Here is a 25,327-nt window from a genome sequence, read left to right as displayed (position 1 = left end):
ACATTTCCAGCTGCAGAAAGCCTAGAATTTTATCTGTATATAAAATTAACAGCACTACTGTAAGCACCACTGAAGTACTATATCATAAAGTGTTATGAGCTGCAGTGCATGGGGCTCTCCTAAAGTCTGCCCACTTTTACAAACTCCACAGAAACATGCAGTGATTGCTAGATATATATTAAGCAAGAATCTCTATCCCTCCTCCTGCTCTCTGACAAAGAAGCTGTTCAGCACTGTATGGACCCACACGTGAATCCTCAACAAGGAAAAAGGAACCTGCACTACCCAGAGATCAATCAGTGCACAAACCCTTAGCCATTACAGTGTTAAAACAGCCTTGCTCTGTTCCTCCTCCTGTAGACAGCGCAAGAAATACGCTACTGAAGAGTTAAAGTAACTCCGTGTGAGTGCATGAGGCAGAGAAACAAAACACAACCCTCTGACAAGAGCTCTGCAGCACCTCCTCTGATACGCTACGGCGAGGATCAGCTTTTCCATTCAGGAAGAGCAGGCTGTCACCTGGGGCAGCAGGGCAGCCAGGGGCTGCTTATTGTTAGGGTAACAGCAGGATGTAAAGGAGGGCACTTTCCAATTAACCTGAGGCAGCATATCCCCCAGAGGCAGTGCTGGATAGTGTAAACCGACCAAACATAACAGGAACATCCTGGATTTGAGCATAGGGAAACCGAACATTCATCGGTATGAGGAGGAAAATATCCTAAAACCAAGAAAAAATACTCTGGAGACTCTACCCTCAGTAACCCATTTCCCCACTTCTTTTAAACTCTGCTTAAGCATCCTTTCTGCTCCTTTCCCCTTCCTACATCAGCTCTTGCAATCGAAGAAACCTTCCTTCCATCTGCTTGTGAGCTAAGCTTCCTCCTTTTCCTCGAAGCTTCTAGCTTTGATACAAAGGAAGAGCCATCATAAAAATGGCGAAGACCGCATGCACACGAAGGCATTTTGCCTGCACACAATTCTTGTAACATACTTCTTAAAGCATCTTTCAGTAATGCAAATGAGGAGAAAGATCATGCTTTCAAACCACAGTACAAGGGCTCCCATGAAGCAGAAGGACCTGTGTCCACACCCTTAACACCTCCTGTTAGGACCACAGGACACCAGCCCGACGGTCTGGACACAGAAGCACCCGGGTGTCAGCAACAGGAACGCCCACGCTCACAGCACAGCCTACCCCCATTAAGGTAACCAGGCTCTTTGGTGCCTACTCAGTGCAAGAGTGGTGCTGCACAAACTGCGGGAGGCGGCTCAACCACTACTCAGAGTCCCTTCTGGAGGGCAGCACCGCTGCAGCGACCACCCACAGCCCGCCACTGAGAAGCCCTGTGCACAAACCCCAGCGAGGGCTGCAGAGCACACCCCGGAGGCCGCGGCGATCTCCAGCTCCTCTACGCTGGGCCTGGCGCACCCGCAGCCCCCGGTGGGACGCCGAGCCCTCCCCGCCCGCCTCACACGGACCACGGGAGCGAGGGGTGCCGATGGACGGCCGGCCCGCCCGCCGTCCCCCGGGGCCCAGAGAGACGGGCTCACACTTACCGGAGGCGCTAGACGGGGTGGTACCGCGGAGAAAGGTGGCGAAACTGACACGGAGAAAGAGCGGTCGTGCCAGCGCCGCCATTTTGTGGCTGAGGCACTGGGAGGGGCGCGGCGCGCGAAGCCGCCCGCCGCTTCGGGAGGGTTCCGCGTGCGGGGTGAGGCGGCGCGAGCTTGGAACGGTGCTGGGCGTTCCGCCGTCGCTCGCAACGGCTACAGCGGCAGGAACGGTGCGGGGGAGCTGTTAAACCCGAGGAGAGGGACGTGAGGGCTCTGCCAGCAGCAGGCTCATGGGACGGCTTGGAGTGAGTGACTGAAACTCCTGTGCCTTTAGTGTAGCTCCCTCACACCAGCACCTACCTGGACCGTCCGCCAGTGCCTGCACGGGACAGAGACTAAAATGAGTTCCTCAGCAATATGGATTGGTGCGGTGTTGTGTTTGTGCTGTGTAATTTATGTATTTTATCTGGGTGGGTTTCCAGTAACACCAGTGGGATTGCTTTCAGAGGTGGGAGAGAAAAGAACACCCAAGCAGTGTGGCAGGGAAGGTTCATATGCTGCATCCAGCTCCTCCAGCATAGATGGTGGAAGGTGTGAAGTGTCATGATGCTCAGGTGAAGTAATGGTGGTATTGCCCACGCTCGCATGATCATCTGGCTGTTCTCAGGGGACTAAAGCACTTGTATCATCATTTTCTTACCCCCTAACTTACTAACTTGCACTGTATCAGAATGAGGTGCACAGCTTACCTCAGCCCTGTAACTGAGCAGCATGTTCATAGGTCATGTTTGGTAAAAGTACTTCTGAAGATGAAACAGAAAACATTGTAATGCTTGCTATAACAGCCACCATTTATTGCCTGCAAATCCATTCACTGCAATGACTATTAAAAAAAGCTAAGAGTACTGTACAGTATTAAAGGGAATTACTTTTTTAAAGACAAGGTTTAAGGGCTTTTTGTAACGTTGACTGAAGTGTAACAGTCATAACCAGCCTGCTTTTTCTGCTCGAGTATGCTTGTGGTAGGAGGCTGGGTTTGCTAGCAGAAAACAAATACTCTCCGTCAGCTTGACTGGCAGCTTTATCACTCTGCAATACAGGACGCAAGTCATATTAACACTGGAACAGCATGGAAAGGCCAATGCAAGGACACCACACACAACAGATGCTCAATTGTAGGGTTTATTTCATCCGCTAACATTCATTCTTGATCTAGACAAAAACAATTAGATTATTTTTTTTCTTAAATCCAATTTTTTTTTTTTTTTTGTGGAAGGAAAAAAAAACTTTTAACACTTTGTGTAAGATGCTATAAATAAATATATAAAGCTTTAAGTGTTACTTGGCTCAAGTTAAACAGTTGTCTTTTGTTTCTTGTTGTTTTTAAGTTCCTGAAGTGTGTGTGGGGGGAGTGCAAACCATACACATTCAGCCCAATGGAATGACTCCAGCCACAATCACTTTCAGAGAAGCTGGATCTGTTTGATCTACAACATGGAGGATGGAAGGCGTGTGGGGAAACGTTTGTATTTGTTTACCCTCAGTCACACAACTCCTAGAAGAACTGAGTTCCTGGTACTCGGGTAGGTAAAGCACACAAGAAACGGGAGAGGAAGGGAGTCCTGCCTCTGTTGCCCTCTCCTTTCCCTGTGCAGACTGTGCAGCAGAGAGGAAAGAAGAGACAATCTAAGCAAAGCTGCAGACAAAACCAGATGACAATGAAAAGTAAAACTGGATACCAGCAGGGAGGGTGAGAAATCCTGTGGTTGTTGCGTGTTTGCCTGGCAGACTACACACAAACACAGAGGAACTTCACACTGAGAGAGGGTGGGGATTTCTGTCTTCTCCTCATGAAAAAAAGATGAAAAGGGGCAATAAAAATAAGTTAAATCATATTCCAATATGTACAAAACAAATCATGCTCAGTAAACCATTTGAATATAAAATCATTCATTATAGTACAACTCTCTCAACCCAGTCTGCAGAATAGACACCTGGGGGAGAAGAGGGAAGGGGAAGTGTGGGGCTTTGAGGGATGAGACAGACTCATTTGCAAATCTTGATTTTCCTCAGCTTGCATGGTTAAAAATTACAGAGAAAACCACCTGCAGCTGGGATGATACAGGCTTTAGTACCCACGTGCTTATCAGCACTGCATTCAGTTTGGCAGAACTCCTGTAGATGGGGCAAAATAAACAGCTACAGGGAGCTCAGAATGTGTGCGCAGACACGAGCTCCACTGCTTGCTAGTGTATCTGAACTGCTGCTAACTGACCTGTGCTTTCAAGGCTTGGCTCTACTGCTGATCAGCCAGCAAATCCTGCATTTGCTTCTGCCACTGGGACATGATCTGCTAAATATTAGTAAAGACAAGAAGAAAAAGATAACACAGCCAACCCTGTGATTCAAATCCAGCAGATATTGTGAGTTGCATTCCAAGCTATACCCCTGGAAATACAACATTTAGCATTAGTCTGTGTTGCCAGTTTCTGTAGCACTACCCATTTTTGTGACATTCTGAAAATTCTATAGGACAGAAGGGGGTCTGAGTAACTCTGAAGACCAGTGAGAAGCTACAGCAGCTTTTAACCCCAGGATATAAATCTCGGTCAGGCCCTGTTCTGTAATGTTAGTCATTACCTTCTGTAGCTGTTGGGGGGGTCTCTGTGAAGTGATTTGATGGGCTCAGAGTGAAAACTTCCTCAGTGCCATGTGTCTGTCTGCCACTGCGGTGGTCCTTCTATCTTGCTCATACTCTCAGCAATGGTGCTGCCCTTTCTGCTCCTCCAGGACAGCCCTTGGAGAGAATTCAAAAGCCTGTTGGGATCTTCCTTATGCTGCTTTCGTTAGCATCCCACTACTGTAAGCAAATAAGGGACTATGGGGTACAAACCCATCAACCTGAAGTGCTCCACAATGTTGGGCATAAAGGCAGAAATTCAGACAAGTCAGAAATTCACTGACTCTTTTGTCAGAGGTTTTTGTTGATGACTTGGAGCCCCATGACAGCCTGGGTTTGCAACTTAACTGGTCAATCCTGCGTTTTGTGACCTGGGTAGGGTATGAGGTGGCATCTGACTGTGTGGAAAACTTTGGAGGAGGTAAACTCCAACAGAGCCAGGTGGGATGAGACAAATGAGCACTAAAAAGTCTCCTTCAGCAAGAACACCCAGTAAAGTTAACACTGTTCAGGTGACTAAAAGCGACAAAGATCTTACCACTGCAGCATGTCGTGGCCTTTCCACCCTCCCAAAGCAAGAATTCTGCTTCTTATTTCTACTGGTAACTCCTCACTCTGAGCATCACCCTTTTTGGCAGATGTGCAAGGCTCTGCACAGAAATACCTTACACAGCTCTAGCCTTTGTAAAGTCTTTCCATGGCAGAAACACTGTGGGATGGACAAGCATGCAACTAGGTAAAATGTGAATTCCAGGGGAACTGCCTCTCCTGTCCTTGTTGTACCCAACACTTAACTTATCCTGACCTGGATCATGATGCCCTGACAGGCCCCTCAAGAAACACTGTGTAGTGAAGAAGGTCAGAGTGCATCTGAAAGTCATAGGAAAAGTGTTTTGGAAGAAAGGGGCAGATACTGAACAAGAATGTACTATCTGGCCAGTACTTCTGCCAGAGTGCCTTAAAGCCATTGTTCTCCATTCATTTTAAAACTACACACACATTTTTTCATGTTATTGTCGCATCAAATAATCAGTCCTAAAAATTAATTGTACCACTTCAAACTGTAGTACGTATAAATCACAAAAAACCCTAAGTTCACATTACGTTAAAAAAGCTCCCTTAAACTCAGTAAAGGAAGAAGATAGCGCCAGGTATGTCCTGCAACACATGCTCTGGCACACAGCACTTAGAATAAACGAACCCACGGCCTACAGCTGTAAAGAGACCAGCACAGCAGGCAGGGTGAGGGATGGCTTTTCTGTCATTCACTATAATTCCGACTCTGTTTCAAAGTGCCCTATACTTTTCATGGCTTGGATTACCTCTTTATAATGCATAAATTTGTTATTCCCAATGTACAGGTGGAAGAATTGCGGCATTTGTTGGACACAAGTTTTGAGTCTACACATTTCTGCCTCAGTGCTAGGCTGAGGTCAGCCCTCCTTTTGTGGGCTGAAGTGAAACTGTTAACAAGACAGTTTTCAATATAGTTTCATTTCTTCTGCTTGCTACTGTAATATATTACAAACAAAATGATGGAACAAGGTCTTCTACTGACATGCTTCTAAGGTCAAAGGCTGCCTCTGATTTAGGGAACCCTGCAGACAGATCAATTGGAATCCAGCTGGATACTCAGAGCCTGTAATGTAGAAACAACTCAGGCAAACCAAGCCAAGAAATGTTACCGGTCCTAATCATGCACAATCCTGTTTATTGTCACCCTTGAGAGCAGAATTTGGTATAGAATGGCTCTCAGAATCAGTGCCCAGCATATGTGGACCTGCCTGGGCATTCACTGCACGGCCCTGTGCTGATATGCACCTCGAATATGGATTAGCTGCAGGAACCACTTGTGCATGATGGATCCATAACATAGGATGCACAGTGAATTGCCTTTGGGGAAAGCTGGGAACTGTGCATATAAAGCAGTTGCTTTTTATATCTTGTGTATGGGTTTTGTGGGTAAACAGCCTGTAATATTGCATTTTTAAAAATATAAATGTTTTCTTTAGTTACAGCAACACATAAAAGCGCTGGGAATTAGCAGACATAGCTCCTCCCAGTCTTGGAATTCAAAGATGAGCAAATGGAATTGTAATACCTTCTGCCCCCAAGCCAACAACCAAAAATTGCTTCATTTTGCTTCCCACTTTTCAGCTAGGAGAAAATGCTTATGACCAGGCTATACATCTCTGGGAACAGGGGCCATTTTGTGGAGGAAGCACTGACAGAACCTTACAGACAGCAACACCACTACCAGATACTGGTACCAGTTGAATGCATGGGTAACAACATCCTACTGTCCTTGTATATGGATGAGCATTTGCTTGTGCACTTCGCAGCGGCAGGATGCAGAACTGGTCGAAACCCATCTGAATTCACTAGGAAAGGCGTACTCTGCCTTCAGTGGACTTCGGATCAGGGCTGTAACAGGGTTGTATTTGAGCCCAAATTGTTGTTTGCACGTTCTGTTCTTAAGTTTTTAGTCATTTTGACTTTGGAGAAGAACATCTCCAGAAGCAAGGTGTATCCCCCAGGGTGTGCACAGAAGAAACAAGGCAGCTCCTCTGCTTAAAGCAGCCCCTCCTTTGCAAAACTCAGTCTGATATGAAACTGTTGGAAACAGTATACAGAGGCAGAGAGAGAAATAAAATACAAAACAAGCAGAACTTCAGTGGCTATGTGTGATGGGAAAGGAACACTGTAAAAGCGACATGCTAAAATTGAATGCCTCAGCTCTCTGCCTCCCCTCCAGTGATTTCAATGCCATATTTGATTTGCAGTTAGCATGGCCTTTGAAAATCAAATTATATTCCATCTGGGTCATCGTTTACCCTAAACAGTAGCTGTTTCAGGTCCTACAGGCTCAGTAATAACGGGGTGAGACACGAAACAGGCAAAAACTGCTTCATTTCCATGCTTCCACCCAAACAAAGAAGTGCTTGCAACAGCAAAAAGTAAGCCATACTTTAATTTGGTGAGTGGGAAGAGGAATTGGAGAAGTCATTGTTGTTCTATGACTCAAAAGGCAGTAAGCAGAACCTGGTTAGACTGTCACCACACTGGAGGATTAAACTCACATCAGTCCCTAAAAAACAGCATTGAAAGATTTCTGCTTTGAAAGTGGTCTGAGACTAAAAAAACATCCATGATTCCCCTTTCCAGTTTATGAACACAGCTTGTTCATGTAAACTAAGAGCTGCAGAACAGGCGCAGTGCCAAAAGACAGTGTGCACCGTCTCATAATTAGTTCAGACCCATAGTCAGAAATTTTCACAGCTCTGGAAGAGAGCCTCCTCCTGTTCCCCTTAAATCAGTCCTGGTGACCTCACTGGAGGCAGGCTGATGGCCATTATCATTTGATAAAAGCAAGTAAAAAAACCTGAAAAAATACAGATACAGGTACATCTGTATGCTTGTTCTAGTTCAGCACTTCACATAGCAACAAACAAAACAAAATCACCCCCTCATCATCTTGCCATTAATGACTAATTACTTGCAGGGTCTTCCCCAGAACCTGTCGTGCAGATTTACGAGGGAGTATTGCTATTTAAATTCTTCTTCCCTTTTTTTTTTTTTTTTTTTTGTATTTAGAAGAGGGTTTCCATGTGCTGTTAACACATAATACTGGTGACAGCATGAGCAGCAGTTGTGTAGGATGACAGGATGGCATGCGAGTGCACATTTGAGCCTATCTGGAATTTGGTTGGCTTTTAACTTGTTTTGGGACCTACCTGTGAAACAAATCTGGGAGCTCTGTGCATGAGTTTCCTATTATCTTTGTCATGAAGTTGCGTATGTATATGTGATACCAGTGCAGTGTATCAAAACCTCTGTGCTAAGTACATATCCTAGGCCACAGTCAATTTGCTTTAATGTTTCTTGTCCTCTGATGTTTTTCTTCTTCTTTTGTGTTTTATGGTGGTCTGCTTTCTGGCAGTGGCTGCCAGCTGAAACGAAGTGACCACCCTTGTGCTCAGATCGCAGCCTGACAGGATAGCACACCGTCAGCTTAGTCACCATTATCATTTACTTACAAACAATGCAATTCCCATCCCAGCTTCAAAAACACCCACAGAAGAAAATCTCCATTTCCTTGGTTTTTAATTCTGTATCTTTATGTCATTATGCTCAGGGCATAAACAGATCTTAAAAATCCTACTTTTGCCATTGGTGTTTGAATTGTGAGGATAAGAAACATTCTTTTGTGATTGGCCTTAAGAGTGGGTAACTGCATTTGTGCATGGTTTATCTCTGCATTACCATGTTGACCCTTTTTTTATGTCTTTATTATTTTTTTTAAGAATCCCATTGGTCTTGTAAGAAACAGTAAAAAGACCCCCTTGCTCAAGGAAGCAATCTACCTTCTGTTTTACAGACTTGCTTTTAAATAAAATAGTTCTTGTTGGTTTTTGCAATTTTACTTCCATGATCTTTTATATGGAAACCCTAGAAGAATCATTAATATATAAAAGTCTGCCTAGGCTACCATTTCTCTATAATATGGCTCATGTAGTCCTCAGTGGGCAAGCGTCCTTGCTCTTCCGTCTCTTCCTTGGGAAGCGCTTCATTGGACCGGTGAAGAAGCCTCTCTTCCCGATTCTTTATCCTCTGCTCCATTCTCTCTAGCTGCCGTTTGTACTGGTAGCGCTGTTGGAAGAGGTCCTTTGCATAGTCATAGAGCTGCATGTCCAAGTCATTGAGCTCTTCGATCCTGCGGATGGTGTCATTATCCACCTCCACCCCTCCTGCCCTGGTACTGTTGTACTGCATAAAGGGCCGGATGAATTTCAGATTAAAAGTTCTCTCAAACAGGTACTGAGTCTTTCTCTGGAACTCTGTCAGGCCAAAGAAGGCCATGTCTTTGAGGTTTTTTTTTGCGCTCTCCAGCAGGATCTGTGCTCGCTTGTTCTCTGGGATGAAAGACATGTTGTAGCAGCCCACTAAGCTCAAGTCAGCCAACATCCTCACTTGGCGGTTGTTGGCCAAATTATACGGGCAATCCATGAACTCCTGCAGTGTGCAGCCTGACCAGTCCGTGCCTTCATAGCATGATGGCAGCTCTTCAGGAGTTGGTGTCCTGCCATCACACATGTGCAAGGAGGTCTTCCAAGTAGCTCCTCGTTGGACGTGACGCCATTCACTGAGGTAACGGGATACGGGGTCTCTCAGCAGTGTGATGTAGTAGAATTTTCTGCAAGAAGAAGAGAAAGGAAAATAAATACTCTGCTAGTAACAAGTTAAGATGCTTGGCAAGCTGAGATACAGTGCAGGTATCAGAAAGACAAGAGGAAATCAACACCACAGCATCCATTCCACTGTACTCTTGGGTCATCTTCTTCTTGCAATATCATTGCAAAGTAGTTTTTGCAACATTAGGCCTGTGTTTCTCATAGCCCCCCATTTTAGTCTTGCCAAGTAGCAATGCTTTCACCAGGACATTTGTTTTCAGCCACAGACTGCAAATGTCAGAACAAATCATCAGGTTTCAACCAGTCTACCAGCTTCAGAGAGCAACTGTGACTTCAGGGACTGCCTGGCCTTTCACATGGCCACGTGCCCTCTGAATCAGCCAGGGCTTGCTCTTCAGGACAGCTCAGCAATTGGTTTATGAGCTGGGCTATCATTTTCATTTCATGCAGATGCTGACCAGGACATCTACTGCTTGATTGATCTGGCTGCCGAGTTGAAATGTGGGAGTCTGCAGGAAGTAGCAGGATAGCACCGCAGAAACATAAGTGAAAAATAATGGGAAATCGGGAATGCAGTATGCTTTGTAGGAAGAGAAGGCATGAGTTGACAACCAGTAACAGTAGCCGTAGGTCACTCTCAGCTCATCTGCTATAGGTTCAAACAAACTTAAGACACGTGAGACTAAAAAGGAGGAAAAAGCAAGACAATCACGAGGAACACACATGGTGACATGGGACATTCTTGCTGTTCCAAATATAATGAAGTCCCCAAGAATACAAGCTGTCCCTTGAACTGCAAACATGACAGCTGCCTTGTACAGAGATAGATACCCTCCAGCTTCAGCCTGTTCCCCTGACTTCTAGCAGCTTGGGACTGTGGTGTCTCTTGAATGTTTCTAGAACAAGGAAATTACCTTCTCTAGTTGCTAAAGCTGGCAGGGAATTAAGCCCACATGTGCTCCCAGTGCACAGGGCTGTGTGACACTGTGCACTGGGGCTGTGGCAGGATAGTGCACATAGGCTACTGGAAATATTTCATAGAGGGGTGGTGGTGGATCATTTCCCCACTGGAAATGCATCTTTGGAATGCTGCTACATGGCTTGCCTGCCACCAGCAGGATAATATTAACACACCCTTATTTCCTGAGCACCCTCAATATTGTTATTCCTAGCAGTAACCTCAAGTACTGCAATAAGCATAATTTAAGTAAATACATCAAAGACATTGCCTGGGAAGTCTGACTTTTAAGGAATGTTTGCTTTCCCAAATGATTATTAACTTGCTGATGGGTGATAGTTTGCTGATGACACAAAACTGGGAGGAGTGGCTGACACACCAGAGGACTGTGCTGCCATTCAGCGAGACCTGGACAGGCTGGAGAGTTGGGCGGGGAGAAACTTGATGAAATTTAACAAGGGCAAGTGTAGAGTCTTGCATCTGGGGAAGAACAACCCCATGTACCAGTACAGGTTGGGGGTTGACCTGCTGGAAAGTAGTGAAGGGGAAAGGGACCTGGGGGTCCTGGTGGATAGGAGGATGACCATGAGCCAGCAATGTGCTCTTGTGGCCAAGAAGGCAAATGGCATCTTAGGGTGCATTAGAAAGGGAGTGGTTAGTAGGTCAAGAGAGGTTCTCCTCCCCCTCTACTCAGCCTTGGTGAGGCCGCATCTGGAATACTGCGTCCAGTTCTGGGCCCCTCTGTTCAAGAAGGACAGGGAATTGCTTGAAGGAGTCCAGCGCAGAGCCACAAAGATGATTAAGGGAGTGGAACATCTCCCTTATGAGGAGAGGCTGAGGGAGCTGGGTCTCTTTAGCTTGCAAAAGAGGAGACTGAGGGGTGACCTCATCAATGTTTACAAATATGTGAAGGGTAGGTGTCAGGATGATGGAGCTAGGCTTTTTTCAGTGATATCCAGTGATAGGACAAGGGGCAATGGGTGTAAACTGGAGCATAGGAAGTTCCACGTTAACATCAGGAAGAACTTCTTTACTGTAAGAGTGACAGAGCACTGGAACAGGCTGCCCAGGGGGGTTGTGGAGTCTCCTACACTGGAGATATTCAAGGCCCGCCTGGACAAGTTCCTGTGTGATGTACTGTAGGTTACCCTGCTCTTGCAGGGGGGTTGGACTAGATGATCTTTTTAGGTCCCTTCCAACCCTTGGGATTCTGTGATTCTGTGATTCTGTGATGGTTCCAAAGCAGTAAATTTTGTAATCTTTCCTGCAATGGCAGTGGGTGTCCACTTGGACTCCAGCTCTTCTCCTCTTTCTGCCTTCAGAACTAGGCCTGGTAAAGACATTTGCTATTTTTGGAAGCTTCTCCATCTCTCTTCATAGCAAGGGTATCATGTTGTCTAGGAATACTGTCTAGTACTGTCTGTGTACAGGGGGAGAAAGAAGGGGGCAGAGTGCATAAGAGAAACACTTCCCTTAAATTTACCTCTTTTTCCTTCATTTACATTGCAGCCTGTAATGATTCAACTACCCAGACTGAGATGCAGCTATGATTTACATAGACAGTGCTAAGAAACCTCTAACAGATGGGGATAAAATATGACAGAGGAAGGAAAAGGAAAGCAATGATGAATGCCAGATGTTCGAGTGACAGTCACTGATGCTAAACACTACCAGCACTTTCTGACTTGTGAACTGTAGTGGACTTTTTATTTACACCAATGTAATCTAAAGGCTGCATTTTTTTTCCTGTAGCAGGTAGAAGCCAGTTATTATTATATGGCTTGCAGAAACAACTGCAAGTTTCACCTAAGATCAGGGACTCATTTGTGTGGTATCCAAAGACACAGGAGGAACTGATTCCTGTCCAAATCTGCAGTCTATACAAGTATGGATAAGTTAAAAAAGAAGCATTAGAAACTGTATTTTGTACACAGGGGAACTACCATATAAAATGATGACCATAAAGTCAAATGGGTGTCTGTGGCAGAGCTGGCATGAATCTGATTCTTATAAGCCTGAGTCCAGTTGGTCTTCTCTCACTCTGTCTCTGTTTAAACTTTAGGGATCCATTAGTAAATATCAAATACAAAGCTTGTAGGGTCCATTGAATCAGAGACAGCTTGAACAGGACATAGACTGAGAAAAGGTTAGGAGCAAGTATTTATTCTTTCACACCTGTACTTTAAGAGCTATTATCTTAGTTGAAGCGATACGCTGGCAAATATTGTACCATGAGCAATCTCTAAGATCCATCTCATGGACAGAAAAAAAATAGACAATAGAAATAGTGAATAGAATGTTTTTTGAAAATATACTGAATTTGATGTGCCCCTTCCCAGGTCTGTCACGTAGAAAAGCAGAAGTGGAGCTTGCCTTCTAACAGAGAAATAAGACGTATCTTTGGAAACTGGAATACTGGCAGTGGAACCAGGCCTCTGGAGATACATTAGGAAGCTGCCCCAGTTGAGCGTAAATTAAAATCCAAGGAAACAAACAAATAAGCAGAGACTGTAGTGCAAATGAATAGTTTAAACCGCCTAAGATGAGATGTGCCACTGATATACTGGAAGTTATTCTCCCAAACCTCTATTTAGCTTTCTGAAAGGATACTACCTTCAGGGGTGCAGATTCCCTTGGCTCTCAAGAAAGTAAAGAGCACACCTTCAGGAAGACTGGGGCCTCAGGAACTAGAGAGATGAGCCACTTTGATACTAGATGAATGACCATGTAAGCATTCACCCAAAGTACTTAAAGTACTTAAGATACTGAAGTTTGCATTCGTGAACTATAACTTGGGGATTGCCTTCAAACGCAGAGAAAAGTTAGCTATCTTGCTAAAGCATAGCCAGTTAGCTGCAATGTTATTAATATGGTGAGCCAGAAAGTGGGGGGAACTTTGTGCCAGCGTGGTGGAGAACACAGGCAGTGCCACTTGTCAGCAGTGGCTTGCAATTTATGAGGAACCACATGGCTACTAAGTTCTCTTTTGTCATCAGAGATAAAATAAACCCATAAAATACACGCAGCTGGGAGTGCCCTTCCTTTCAGCATGGTGCCCCAGACGGCTGCTGAAGTTAAATATTCCTAAAGGCTCATTTCAGAAGTGTGGTCTTCTCCTTGCCCAGATGGTTCCACTCAATCCTGCCTCCTAAAAAACCCAAACAGCCCCAGTCTGATCATGCAATGAATGCCAAGTCTCACTGGCCCTCCTGGCATTAACAAGCTTGAGTAAGAAAAATGAACATTCTAGTTGGTAAGATACTTCTTTTCCTGTTCTTCCCATGTGAAGCTGGGCAGAACAGCATTAGTACTCTTGTAAGCTCCCCTTCTACATATCCATGGGGTTGAGATCCCCAGGAGGACAAAGAAAAGCAGAAGCCGGACCTCTGCCTTTCCTTGCATTATTGTCCCTGCGCTCCCAATAGGAAAATCCACCTGAAGCTCCCTGGAGCATTTGCAACGGCAGTGTTGCAACTCAGATCTGTATGCAAGCTGTGCAGTTTTGCCTGAGGAAAGAATCACTACTGTATTTATTGAACAGAGCAAAATGAAATCATGTGTTTGGTAAACAATCCTGTATTAGAACTGAAGTTTCAGGGAGAAAAAAATCCAGTATTAGAAAGGAAGGGCAATCTTGCCATTGTAGTACACATCCGTGGAAGTACCCCTTGTGTTATAATTACCCTACGTGTCCCAGACGGATCTCTCTTTCTGCCTCTGTTTCTCATGTGTGAAGGGCTGACAATGTCTCTTTTGTCTATTTTGGCAGTCCAAAACATAGCATCTTTAGGAGCAGGAGCTGTCTCTTTCAGTGATTATGCAAAGCCCCTGTTTCAGCCTGGATTGAGGACAACAGTTAACTTGAGGCGTATTTTCATGACACAGGCGTCAGGGGCACTGTTGCCTACAGGATTCCCACCCCAACCTCTCCTTCCCGTTCTCCCATAGCAGCACAAAGCAGCCTTGGTTTTGCCAGCAGAGTTGGGTTTGGGTTGGGTTTTTTGTTTGGTTGGTTTTGGGTTTTTTTCAGGGCCATGCTGCACATGCAGTCACTGAGCAGATCTGGGTTAAAAATAACCCTTTCCTGCAGACATGAGGGGGTGGCTGAAGACCCCCTTTAGTAATATTCTGCCTTAATTCCTGTCAGCAGGTTCCTCAGCTAATGAAAGGGAAATGAAACTCTCCCGCCTTTAAAAAAACAATTCCTTCTCTTTTGCTAATAACCAGTCAACAACATTGTGATGAAGTGACAGATTCTAAATATGATGCTATTATCTCTCTTCAGTTCATTTCCATTTATGCTTTCCTACATTTCTATTCAGTGCACCCTTCTTACTTCCCACTGATGGTCTCTAAAATCTACCAAGAACTGCTTATTTGACTGTGCAATCCCCTGTTCTTCACTGTGATTAAATGCTTCCCTCCCACACAGCCAAAATATCTATTTCTACAGGCTCTTCACTGAGCTTTCAAGTGTCCCTCACAGGAAAAGTAAAATCTATCAGAAGTCCTTCTTGGCTACTGCGGTGGCCTTCCATCAGATAAAGAGCAAAATAAGGATAGCCACTTCCAATCATAAATGCTTCATTCCGCCTGCCAGGAGGGGGAAAGGGAAGGAAGCTGCACAGGTCAGCTTCAATCACATAACCCCAATCTGTCAAAGCAACATGCCCCCAGGCTACAATTTTTCTACTGCTAAAGGAGAAAATAATAAAAACCTCTTTCTGTGTCCTTGCCGAATTAACTGAACAGAACAGAACAGGGTGTCCACCAGCTTGCAGAGTTGAGAAACACTCTGTTTTGTTTAAAAGTAGCAACGTCAAATTTGTGGCTGATTTAAGGCATCTTTATAAGCCAAAGCCATGTATTATACACTCCTCAAATCATCTGTGAGGGTCTTTATTCAGTTCATAGTCACTGTAACTAGTTTATCACTAAAACAACTAGTGATTTTGACTCCCACCAGCGAAATGAAAACAGGCACCCACCCTGCCGTTAGTCTGCAGGGACCAAGGAAAGAACTAGAGCAAGGAAAGAACCAGAGCAGTCAGCACCACTACTGCAATCATGTAAACCCTCACCTTACAGACAGTTAAGAGGATTATTAGGCAATGGTTATCTCCCCTGAAAATGGACAGTGTTTTCTAAAGGAGCAGTCCCAGCAATGGCATACAGGTAAATAACAAGTAAAGGTGTGTCAGGCGATGAGCTGAGAATGTAGCCGGTGAAAGTTTGAAAGGAATTTATCTTCTCATTAGAAAGTCATAACTATGTTTTACCTACAAACAACAGATGTATGGAAACTCTTTTGCACAGAGCCACAAAATGACCTTCTGCTATGGTGGGGTGCAGAACACTCTCCAGCCATCCCCACCTCCTGTTTCAGTACAAGTTGTCTCCTGCCTTATTTACCACCAATACACCAAATCCCTGCTCACCACTTTTAAAGCCCAGACATGGGAAGACTCCACGTGTCCCTTTTTACTCCACAGTCAGATTTCTTGCATAACAAAACACTCTCAGTTAGAGACTGGAATTTAATATATGTACAATGATTACTTCCTTTGGTAGCAAATAGCCCTAATTTTCCTCAGTCTATTTCCTCTCATCTGGTGTTCATTTAGACTCTTCCTGCATTTCACACACAATAAACTCTTCAGCCCTTTAAAAGTCATAGAAAAAGAAAGAAAACCCCAAACAAACAAATAAATAAACCAAACAAGTCTCTTCTGTCCCCTATGTTTAAATAAAGGTTGCAACACAAAACACCAGAAGCCAAGAAACTTCACAGCAAAGGCAGCCCTCCAGTACTCAGCCTGTGTGTGTAAACACCTAGCATCAACATTTTTCTGTTCCAGTAAAGGAAGGGGCTGTCTTTACAGCAAGTCAGTCCTTGCTTTGGTAACTGGGTTTGTTTTGCACAGTTGTGTTTGTTTTGCCTGATGGTCGCTGCTCTTGGGACTCTGCTGTATTAAAAGATGGGATGTTTTGAAATGTAACAACCATCACACAGGCTCTGCTCACCCTCCAGATCTTCACTCAGGGACTTCTCCTAGGGTCTGATCTCACTGTGGGCCATGCTGCTGACAGCCCACCGTGAGCTAACCATGAAAAACAACACTGGGGCTGCTTCAGGAGGTGAAGGCAGAAGAGAATACCCTCATACTACTGACAAATTGACATGCTCTTCTTCCAAATGGGAAAATTAACCCCTCCAGACTCTCCTGGCTGGATGTAATCCAGGGTACATGTTTCCAAATACATGAGGGTGGCTTTCAGCAGGTAAAATTGGGTATTTCAGTCCATCTACCCCTTCTGTAAGCACCAGCAGCCCCTGAAAAGAGCACTTCTAGAGCTGGACATTTATATGGCTTTGAGGGCTGCAGCTTTACCTGCTGCCCTTCCAGTGCACAGGATAATTACAGTTGGACTGGATGATCATCTTAGGTCTGTTCCAACAGATCTATCCTATCCTATCCTATGCATTTCTTTTTTCCTCTTGGGGAAGAACAGATTAAAAATGGAAAAACAGAGTCAACTCTAATTCCAGCAGCTATAACAATACTGGCTGGGGGTGTAAGTAGATCTGTAGCAGATTTCAGAGCGTAAATGAACCTGAGGTTACTTAGGTCTCATGTTCTGGATTTAAATAGCTGCAGAGTCAGAATCTATTACATATGTATATTTTTTACCAGGAATTAAAATGTGTTATATTCATTAAATATACACTTAAAAACGCCAGTACTATATTAACTTGGGAGTTAAAAAACAATGTAACTGAGTAGGCATGCTTGGAAGGCCACACCTCTCTTTCTTCCCCTGTGTGTTTCCTAAAATGTGGAGGATTTTGAATGCTTCACAATCCTGGCGATGGAGCCTTTCATCATACAGTGAACGGTCACACTGCCGTGGCAGGCAGGGAGTGTGAAGCTCCTGTGTCCCTGTACCTGTGTGTACCAAACACAACACATCTTTCTTGCAAAGGCAGTATAAATGATGAGAGAAGTTGACAGTGGAGACAAAAGAGTGAGCAGTGGCTCAGGCATTTCACAAGGGGAAGAACCACCCCTCCATCCACTCAGAACAACTTTAAACTAAAGCTCTCCTTTTGGTGTTTGCGATAGACACACAGGCTCAGAATCATGGCTTTAAAAACAGCAGATAGTGTCAAACACAATTGCAAGGGCCTTCTCTCAGCCTGGTGGCAGTGAAACCTGCAGGTGTGGAGCCAAGGAAAACATGAATCTGTGTGCTCCTGCAGCAATTGAGCCTCGATTTTGGAATCTGTAGGAAAAATAATGCTGTGTGTCTGCATGTGCCTCTGCACGCATGGTAGCTGCGTGAGATGTCTCTATTTAAAGTTGACCTACAAAGAAAGGTAGGTCTACAAAGCAGTAGTTGGAATACTATTACATATATATTCCTTTTACATAGGTTTGTGTCTGGAATCAAATGCAGCATCGAGACAAATACGGTTTGCTATCAATTCCTCTGAAACCATCAGAAATGGACACTTGCAGGCTCACTGTCTCCATAAATGAAATGACGGTGTGTTTGTACCTTAGATCTCAGTATTGTGCAGCACTGATACTCGCTGTGTTCATAATGCATTAGTACCCACGCCACCCCAGGTCAGATTGCTAGCAAAGTACTACCAATAGGCTTTCACCCAGGAAATAAGTACGGTCCTATCACCCTCATGCCTCATGGCCTTTTTACATCCTTAGCAGAATAGACACAGACTATGGGGTTTAAAAACATCTCTGCTCTTCAAGAAAACCGAGCTGCTGTGTAAGCACAAGAATTTCCTGTTGCAGTGTCTCTTGCAAACAAGTTAATCTATAAAAAGACACATGACATGTTATGAACCTCAGCTCGTTTTTCAAAATGACAGATGTGATGAAAATTGGCCAAAGGCTTGGGAAAAAAAAGTGGGGGTCAGGGTGAGGGGAGCAGATGGGGGGCGGAGAGGAAGGCATTCCAGAGCCCTCTGGAGCCTTGGACTCCTCTAGGACCCATTAAAAGCTTATGTTACTTGCACCGTTTATAAACAAGTGCTTTCTTATGCCATTATAACCTTCCTCCTATCAAGCGCTTAGGAAGTGTTGACTGCTGTCTTCTACTGAAGCAAGGCACCGAAAATGACGGCGAGTTACAAATCATACACCTTTGATTTATTACCTTTCCCAAGTTTCAGGAGGTTTGTTGTGATTCCTAAGTGACCTTAGTAAACCAACTAATCGATAGCACATCTGAATGCTGACAGACTGCAATGGAAAGTTTCACTGCCAGAAGGATTACATCAGTGCTGGCAGAGGATAGACAGTAGAAATGTGGACTGCAACCCATGCCTATTCTTTGCATCCTTTAGCTTTTATCATTGCCCCTGCTGTCATCAAGGTAGGAGATTCAGGATGAGAAAACACTGCCATTCTCCCTAAGAAACATGTTCTCTCCCTCTGCTTATGGGCTGTATTGCAGGGACTTTCATTTTTATTGATTTTAGCATTACACAAAATACAGATTTTAGTCACACACTGCAGCCATATTTACTGTAAAATATTTGCTCTAAGGGTACTGTACCCATTAGGTTTTTGAGTTTCTCCCTGTATGCTGGACACATTAGAATCGAGGAAGAAACAAATCAGTCCCTGAAGAGACATTTGCTATGAGACTTTTCATCTCTGTGTCAGTGTGGCACTGGAGAGGTAGCAGAAGATAGCAGTTTTTACCCTAGAACTAGACAGGTTAAGTGGAAAACATTTGGGGTCTTATTCTAGCTCCCTGGGGTAAGTGCTGTCCCCTAATAAAGTGCCAGTGGAGGCTGCCGGGTTATCAGGGAGGCTGAAATTTAAGTCTCCTACTTGTCATCGAGACGGAGATGCACTGGTTCTGCATAGAAATCTGCACAGCTTTGTACTGTCTTTACCCTGGGAAGAAAGAGAAAGCCAGGGATTCAAGCCTCCCCAGGTGTCAAGATGGATGCAATGAATAAAACAAGTGCATATTTTACCTAATAAAGCAGGATATCTGCATCTGATTCCTGCAGACTTTGGGATGGAGTTTGGGAACGATTAGGATATTGTCACACAGAAAAAAAAAAAACCAAACCAGAAGCAAGCTGAAATAGTGCAAAGACAAAGCAGAAGTAGCTATGCAATATGCAAAGATATTTATCTGCATCAGCTGCAAACAAAGCAGCTAGGCTGGAATTTGCATTTTCTTTTGATCTGTAAGCCAGCTTCTCTTGCGCATCACACGAGTTCCACTGGCACTAAGATTCAAGAAGTATAACAGCATGACAGACAGGAAATATGTCTTCTTGAGAGAGATTAAATTATAAAGAAACCATACGGGAAGATGAAGGGAGCAGGAGTAGTCACAGGAGCAGATATTGATTGCTTATGCAGGACAACTGAATTCCTCAGCAACTGCCTGCCTCAGCCAAAAGGATGCAGTATTTGTGTCAGGCAGCTGCAACTGCAACACAGACACACACGAATTGCTTGTGGATCAATCTTGTTCCAGTCAAAACCTAATGGATGGCTACTTGTATTGATCAGAATGGGAAGACTCAGGAAACTGAATTGAGAAGCACAGGATTTTGAAACTAGATTGACATGTCCTGGACAGATGAGCAAACATCATAACTTCCAATCAGCCAGGGTACATAAGGAAACAAGACATCCCAAGGAACTAAAACATACAGAGCACTGCAGCCCATTCCTGGAAGCAACCACAAGGCAAGCTCTTGCAAGGACTGCTTTCCAAAGATCATCTCTGTGAGCCAGGTAGAGCTGCTAGAGAAAGGGAACAACTGCTGCCCAGCAAAACAAATCCATGTGAGCTACATACACCTAATGGCATAGGTGACTGGTCCTAATTCCATTTACCCAGTGCTGGGAGGGGTTCCCACACGGCTGCTTTTCTTGCGACTGGTCATATTAGTGGCTTACAAAGAGTACCAAAGCTCCCCCTTCTCAATTAACTGGCTTTCCCTTGCTCAGGAATAGCAGATGCTGTCAAGCAACAAATAGATAATCCCCAAGAAAGCAGAGCTACTAATCAGTTACTTCTGCATTTAAGATCACTCGGAGTCGCCACTGCCTTATACTGTTTTTCTAATTAATTGCACTGGAATGCACTTAAGCAAGCCCTGGATCAAAGAATCAACTGCAGAGATTGAAATAAATCCTGTCTGTGTGGCTAATGCCTTGGAAACGGATGACTTGCTAAGCATTCCAAATCCTGGGTACCAATGGTTTAAAACTACAGATAGTGTGAGACACTTTGAAAGGAACAGATTTAAGAATAAAAAGGAAAAAACTCCCTTCATTTGCTTGTAAAAGACAGTTAAACAAAGGCAATCATTCAACTAATTTATTGTGAAGTTTGTGTATCTTAAGTTCCTTATTCTCCGCTTTCCTATCACCAGAAATCACAGTGCAGGAGGGTCAATTTTTATTATAGCAAAACTTTATCATCGTTACAGATTTCTTTTTCTTTTAAATTTGTTTTTATGAAAGGTTGAAATCTTTTCAAAAGAATGATAAATAAAAATGACTGGGGATGGATGCGTTACCAGTTGGTGCAATAAATCACTGCCTCTTCCTGCATGAGTCTCTCTCTCATGGTTTAGAATATCATCAGAATGCCTTTGATTAATTTACAATTTAGTAATCCAGCCATCATCATCCATAATTCTACAATAAACCGTGGCACTTAATGTAGCTGTTACAGATGTGCAGAAGTTCATTCCCTGCCTTCTAGGAGGTGATATCTAGAAGGCAGCTGCAGACACCAGGATTAGTTCGGGAAGAAAACTCTGTCTTCAGCACAGGGAAACATCCGATTTTCCTGTAACAATGCCCTGTCTTTAGAACTGAAAGACAACCTTGATATATCCAGGTTCAGTTATTAAACACCAAATATCTATATGCATATATGCACCACCCGTACCACCGGGCAGGAGTAACAAAATGCCTGGCTTCTGTCTAAACCACATTATTTCCTTGGAAAGCAAGACATTACTGAAAGCTGTAGGCAACCAACCCAGCAAAGGTTGTGCATCTAAAAGCAACTGGTCTCACAGGCCAGGCCAGCATCAAGATACCCATGCTGCAGTGCATTCTGCATGTGGCACAGTGTCCGGTGTCAGACCTAAGGCAGGGGTTAGAGTTTGCTCTTAAAAACCCCACAGGAGTGGGGCTCAGGCAGTGCAGGCTGAGGAATAGGGTGCTACTCATTCTGCTGTTACTGTAACCAACACTAGCCCTTCCTGACAGCACAACTGGAGACATCCTGGGCATTGTTACTCATCTTTTCGCTGATTGGAAAACAGTAGGTTAATTCTAATTGGTTTCAACTTCTGCTACAGCCTGAGAGCAACACAGCGTGAGCTAGCCTGCAGTTAACACTTTTGTTAATACCGTTTCTTAAAGAAAAGGAAAATATGTAACATGCATAATACAAAATGCAGGCATTTTATAGCAAACAGCACTAGTACTCTCTGCCAACCTCACAGCAGCCACAGGTCATTTAAAGCAGGCATACAGAAATAGCCAACAGGAATTGTCAAAGTGATGGTCTAGGTCACAGAAACAATTTCTTTCCTTAAGTGAATCACCATACTGAGGAAGCTAACAAAGACTGCAGAATTCATTAGCTGAGCTGTGCTGGAAAGGTTCTGCTCCGAATCCATCACTGCTCTGTCTAGGCCAGCCAGCATCCTGTCTCTGACAGTAACCTGTCCCAGGCACTGCCAAGAGAGGTGCAAGGAATAGCAAAGATATTTCTAATTACAGGAATCCTCTTGTTTCCTCTCAGCTGCACTCTGAGGAATCATAAATCAGACTGGTTTGGGTCGTCAGGGATATTTGAGTCTTTGAAACTTCAACTATCTCAGGAATTCTCAGCTGGGTCTCAATCAGTACATTATGAGGTTGAAAGAGCTGGCAAATCTGCATGAGTGTAAGGCCCAATAACATACCAACTGGGTATTCCACAGGGACAGCACCCCTGGGTGTGGAGAAGGGATATCACACCCTAACAAACCATGGGTTCATCTGCTTCTGAGGGTGGTAAATGATAGCCCCTGCCTGTGGCTAGCAGGGACACTTACAACTACCAGAAAAGTGGCAATGTGTTGAATGTGATTTCGAAACGTAGCTTTTTGATTAATAAATCCTTGAGATTCTTTTCTTATACAGCCCACTGTTATTGCCTCGAATTCTATTTGAAGGACCTTGAAGGTGTCCTAACTGGCTGAAAGGCAGCCAAGTTCCTCTGCAGCTCTACTGCAAATAGGCCTAATTATGTGCTTACAAGTGTACACTACAATTCTCCAAAGCACTGCTTTCAACTCAGAAGAACCCTTTGCATCTCTTCAAAGAAAGCACACAGTGGGACTATTCCTCCTGCTCCCCCTACAGCCTGGGAATACCCCCACATCCGTCCACAAGGGAGGAAGAACCCCACTCTCCCTGAGAGCCAGCTGGGCTGTCAATCACCACGGCTGGGTACCAACCATGGCCTCTAGTGGGGTGGCATGACCAAGGCTGAGGGTTGGCACAAGCACATCCTCCTAAGGCAATTCTCTGCACACACAACTTTCCTTCCAGGGGGACTTACAGTACTTGCCACTGGTATTTATGTTTCCAATTTAACAGCTTATATTCACTGGTTACACAAATGTGTCATACAAAGGGCCCCTGGCCTGCAGGTGATGTTCACTGAATCACAGAATGGTTTGGGTTGGAAGGGACCTTAAAGCTCATCCAGTTGCAGGTTGCTCCAAGCCCCTGTGTCCAACCTGGCCTTGAACACTGCCAGGGATGGGGCAGCCACAGCTTCTCTGGGCACCCTGTGCCAGCGCCTCAGCACCCTCACAGGGAAGAGCTTCTGCCTAAGGTCTCATCTAAATCTCCCCTCTGTCAGTTTAAAGCCACTCCCCCTTGTGCTGTTGCATGCATAACTGGAACACTGGGTTTTGCATTGAGATTACAATTCTGTATCTATAGAGCGTTTTGCTTAAGTCTGCCTCAGGCTTGACTATGAAATACTGCCTCCAACAAAACGACCAAGGAGTTTTCTCCTCATAGGCTTACATTACACGGAAAGGTTTTGCTGGTGTAGCTGTGCTGTGACAAGAAAATAATAAGAGAACATGTCAGCCAAATAGCAATGCCAGCAAAAAGTTGTGGATAGCTATACAGTTGTGTGAATAGCTTATTCTGTACAGGGAAATGGGTTAAGTTATAGAGGCAGAGGAACACTTGCGAGTGTGAGTCCTCTTCCAAAAGGGGTTTACCAGCCCAGCTCTGCTAAAATAACCACATTCTGAATGCAGGCATGTGCTCAGTCTCTCTGTCAAAACAATTATCACAGAGAAAGTTCCTTGTGTTTGGCAAATTGTTGAATAACAATTTACCAAAGGCAGTCTACATCCCTAGAACATGCTGTGATTAAGCCTCTGCCCACTGGGATCTGCTGGGCTGAAGCCACCAGTTCTTTCAGATACACCGGCAAACTGCTGAGCTTGGAGAGGCTTTCAGTAACTACCAACCTGGGATGGATGAGAGCTGGTGATTGTGTTATATGAGGCTCCATATCCCACAGCCTGAGTCATTCAATCCTCTGAGCGTCTCCTCACATAAGAATTTATGCTTTCTTTGAGCATTTTGCCAACGGGAGCTGGAGGATTGTGGGGTCATTGCAATCCACTTCTTTGAATGTTCTGTGGGATGTCAGCTTGGTGTATTATGATTTTTCATCCCAAAGGGAGGGTGTGTACAAAAGCAAGAGATCTGGAAAGCTTTTAGCATCCCAGGAGCTGACAATACTGCTTTCATTTGTTTGTTCCATGTAGCCTGATGATGGTTTTTATTATCCATTAGCTCAAACACAGCAAAGCTACATCTCTCAGTCAGCTGTGGGACGCAGGTATTTGGGTTCAAATTCCCCTTGTTAGACTTCCTGAGAAGCTGGGCTGATGCTTGTGCATCCTGTTATTCCAGTCAGCCTACAGACAAGTGCCAGAGCTGGCATGAAAGGCATGGATCAGAGACAGACAAAACCAAAAGTAAATTCCTCCCACTCCACACTTGGGTTTGTTGTACCTGTTGCTACATGTGTATCCTCCTTATACCAGCCATAACAAAGGCAAAAGCAGTTGTAGAGAAGGACAGAAAGGGGATTGCTAAACCAGAAAATTAAGACTGAAAGAATCGGTACAGTAAAGGTTCACAATGTTCACTCTGGGAAGACAAGATCTTCCTTCTGGATAATTCCCTCAGGAGAGGAGCAATAGCAATAGATTTGAAGGAGAAAAAGAAAGAAATCCAATCACATACTGTATATATAAAAATAGAGAAGACTACCAGCTGCAATTACATTCATGATTAAAAGATCTAACAGAAGCATATTTACATTCATTAACTTGGTCCACACTTTACTACCTCAGGAGACCAGCTGCTGCTGGAATACAGGGCAGCAAAATACAAACTACATCTTGCTTGTATTTGATCAAAACCTTTCCGAAGCTCCAATGATCTGGCTGTTAACATCTCTTAGGTGATAATTAGACTCTTGGGGCAGCGAGCATTGTTCGGAAGAGAAAATGCACTGTGGAAACATAAGTAGTGGAGCCTTCTGCCTTGATGAGGAGTCAGTTATTCCACTATATAAAGAAAAGACAGGCAAGGGCAAAACAAGGCCATTTTCAAACAGAGACTCATTTTGCCTGTGTATATCAGCAATCAGCAGATGCTCACCTCTGTGTAAACTGTTTACTTTAGTTTTTGCTCATTTCTAGCAATGTATGTTTTAACCAGGGGATTTCAGCCCTTGTGCACTGTGGCTCATGAGCACAGCTCTCCTTTGGAACAGGCACTGCATGGTTTTTCCATCTCTGCTTGACAGCTGTTTGGTAGCAGGTACCAGCTG

At 44.4% G+C, this 25,327-nt stretch overlaps 1 protein-coding gene across 2 annotated transcripts in view; it reads right to left on the bottom strand.

Annotated features, from left to right (window-relative positions):
- Positions 1 to 2,718: 2,718 nt before the first annotated feature.
- HS6ST1 (heparan sulfate 6-O-sulfotransferase 1) overlaps positions 2,719 to 25,327 on the bottom strand; it is a 192,516-nt gene continuing 169,907 nt past the window's right edge. For both annotated transcript variants that reach the window (XM_065675522.1, XM_065675523.1), the window contains one exon: positions 2,719 to 9,428. In XM_065675522.1, coding sequence (XP_065531594.1) covers positions 8,720 to 9,428 — 709 coding nt within the window. In that variant the 3' untranslated portion in view covers positions 2,719 to 8,719. The remainder of the gene's footprint in view (positions 9,429 to 25,327) is intronic.

Source organism: Lathamus discolor, chromosome 3, assembly GCF_037157495.1.
Source record: "Lathamus discolor isolate bLatDis1 chromosome 3, bLatDis1.hap1, whole genome shotgun sequence".
Classification (NCBI taxonomy): domain Eukaryota; kingdom Metazoa; phylum Chordata; class Aves; order Psittaciformes; family Psittacidae; genus Lathamus; species Lathamus discolor.
The sequence above is the reverse complement of the archived record's forward strand: the minus strand, read 5'-3'. Positions and strand labels throughout refer to the sequence as shown.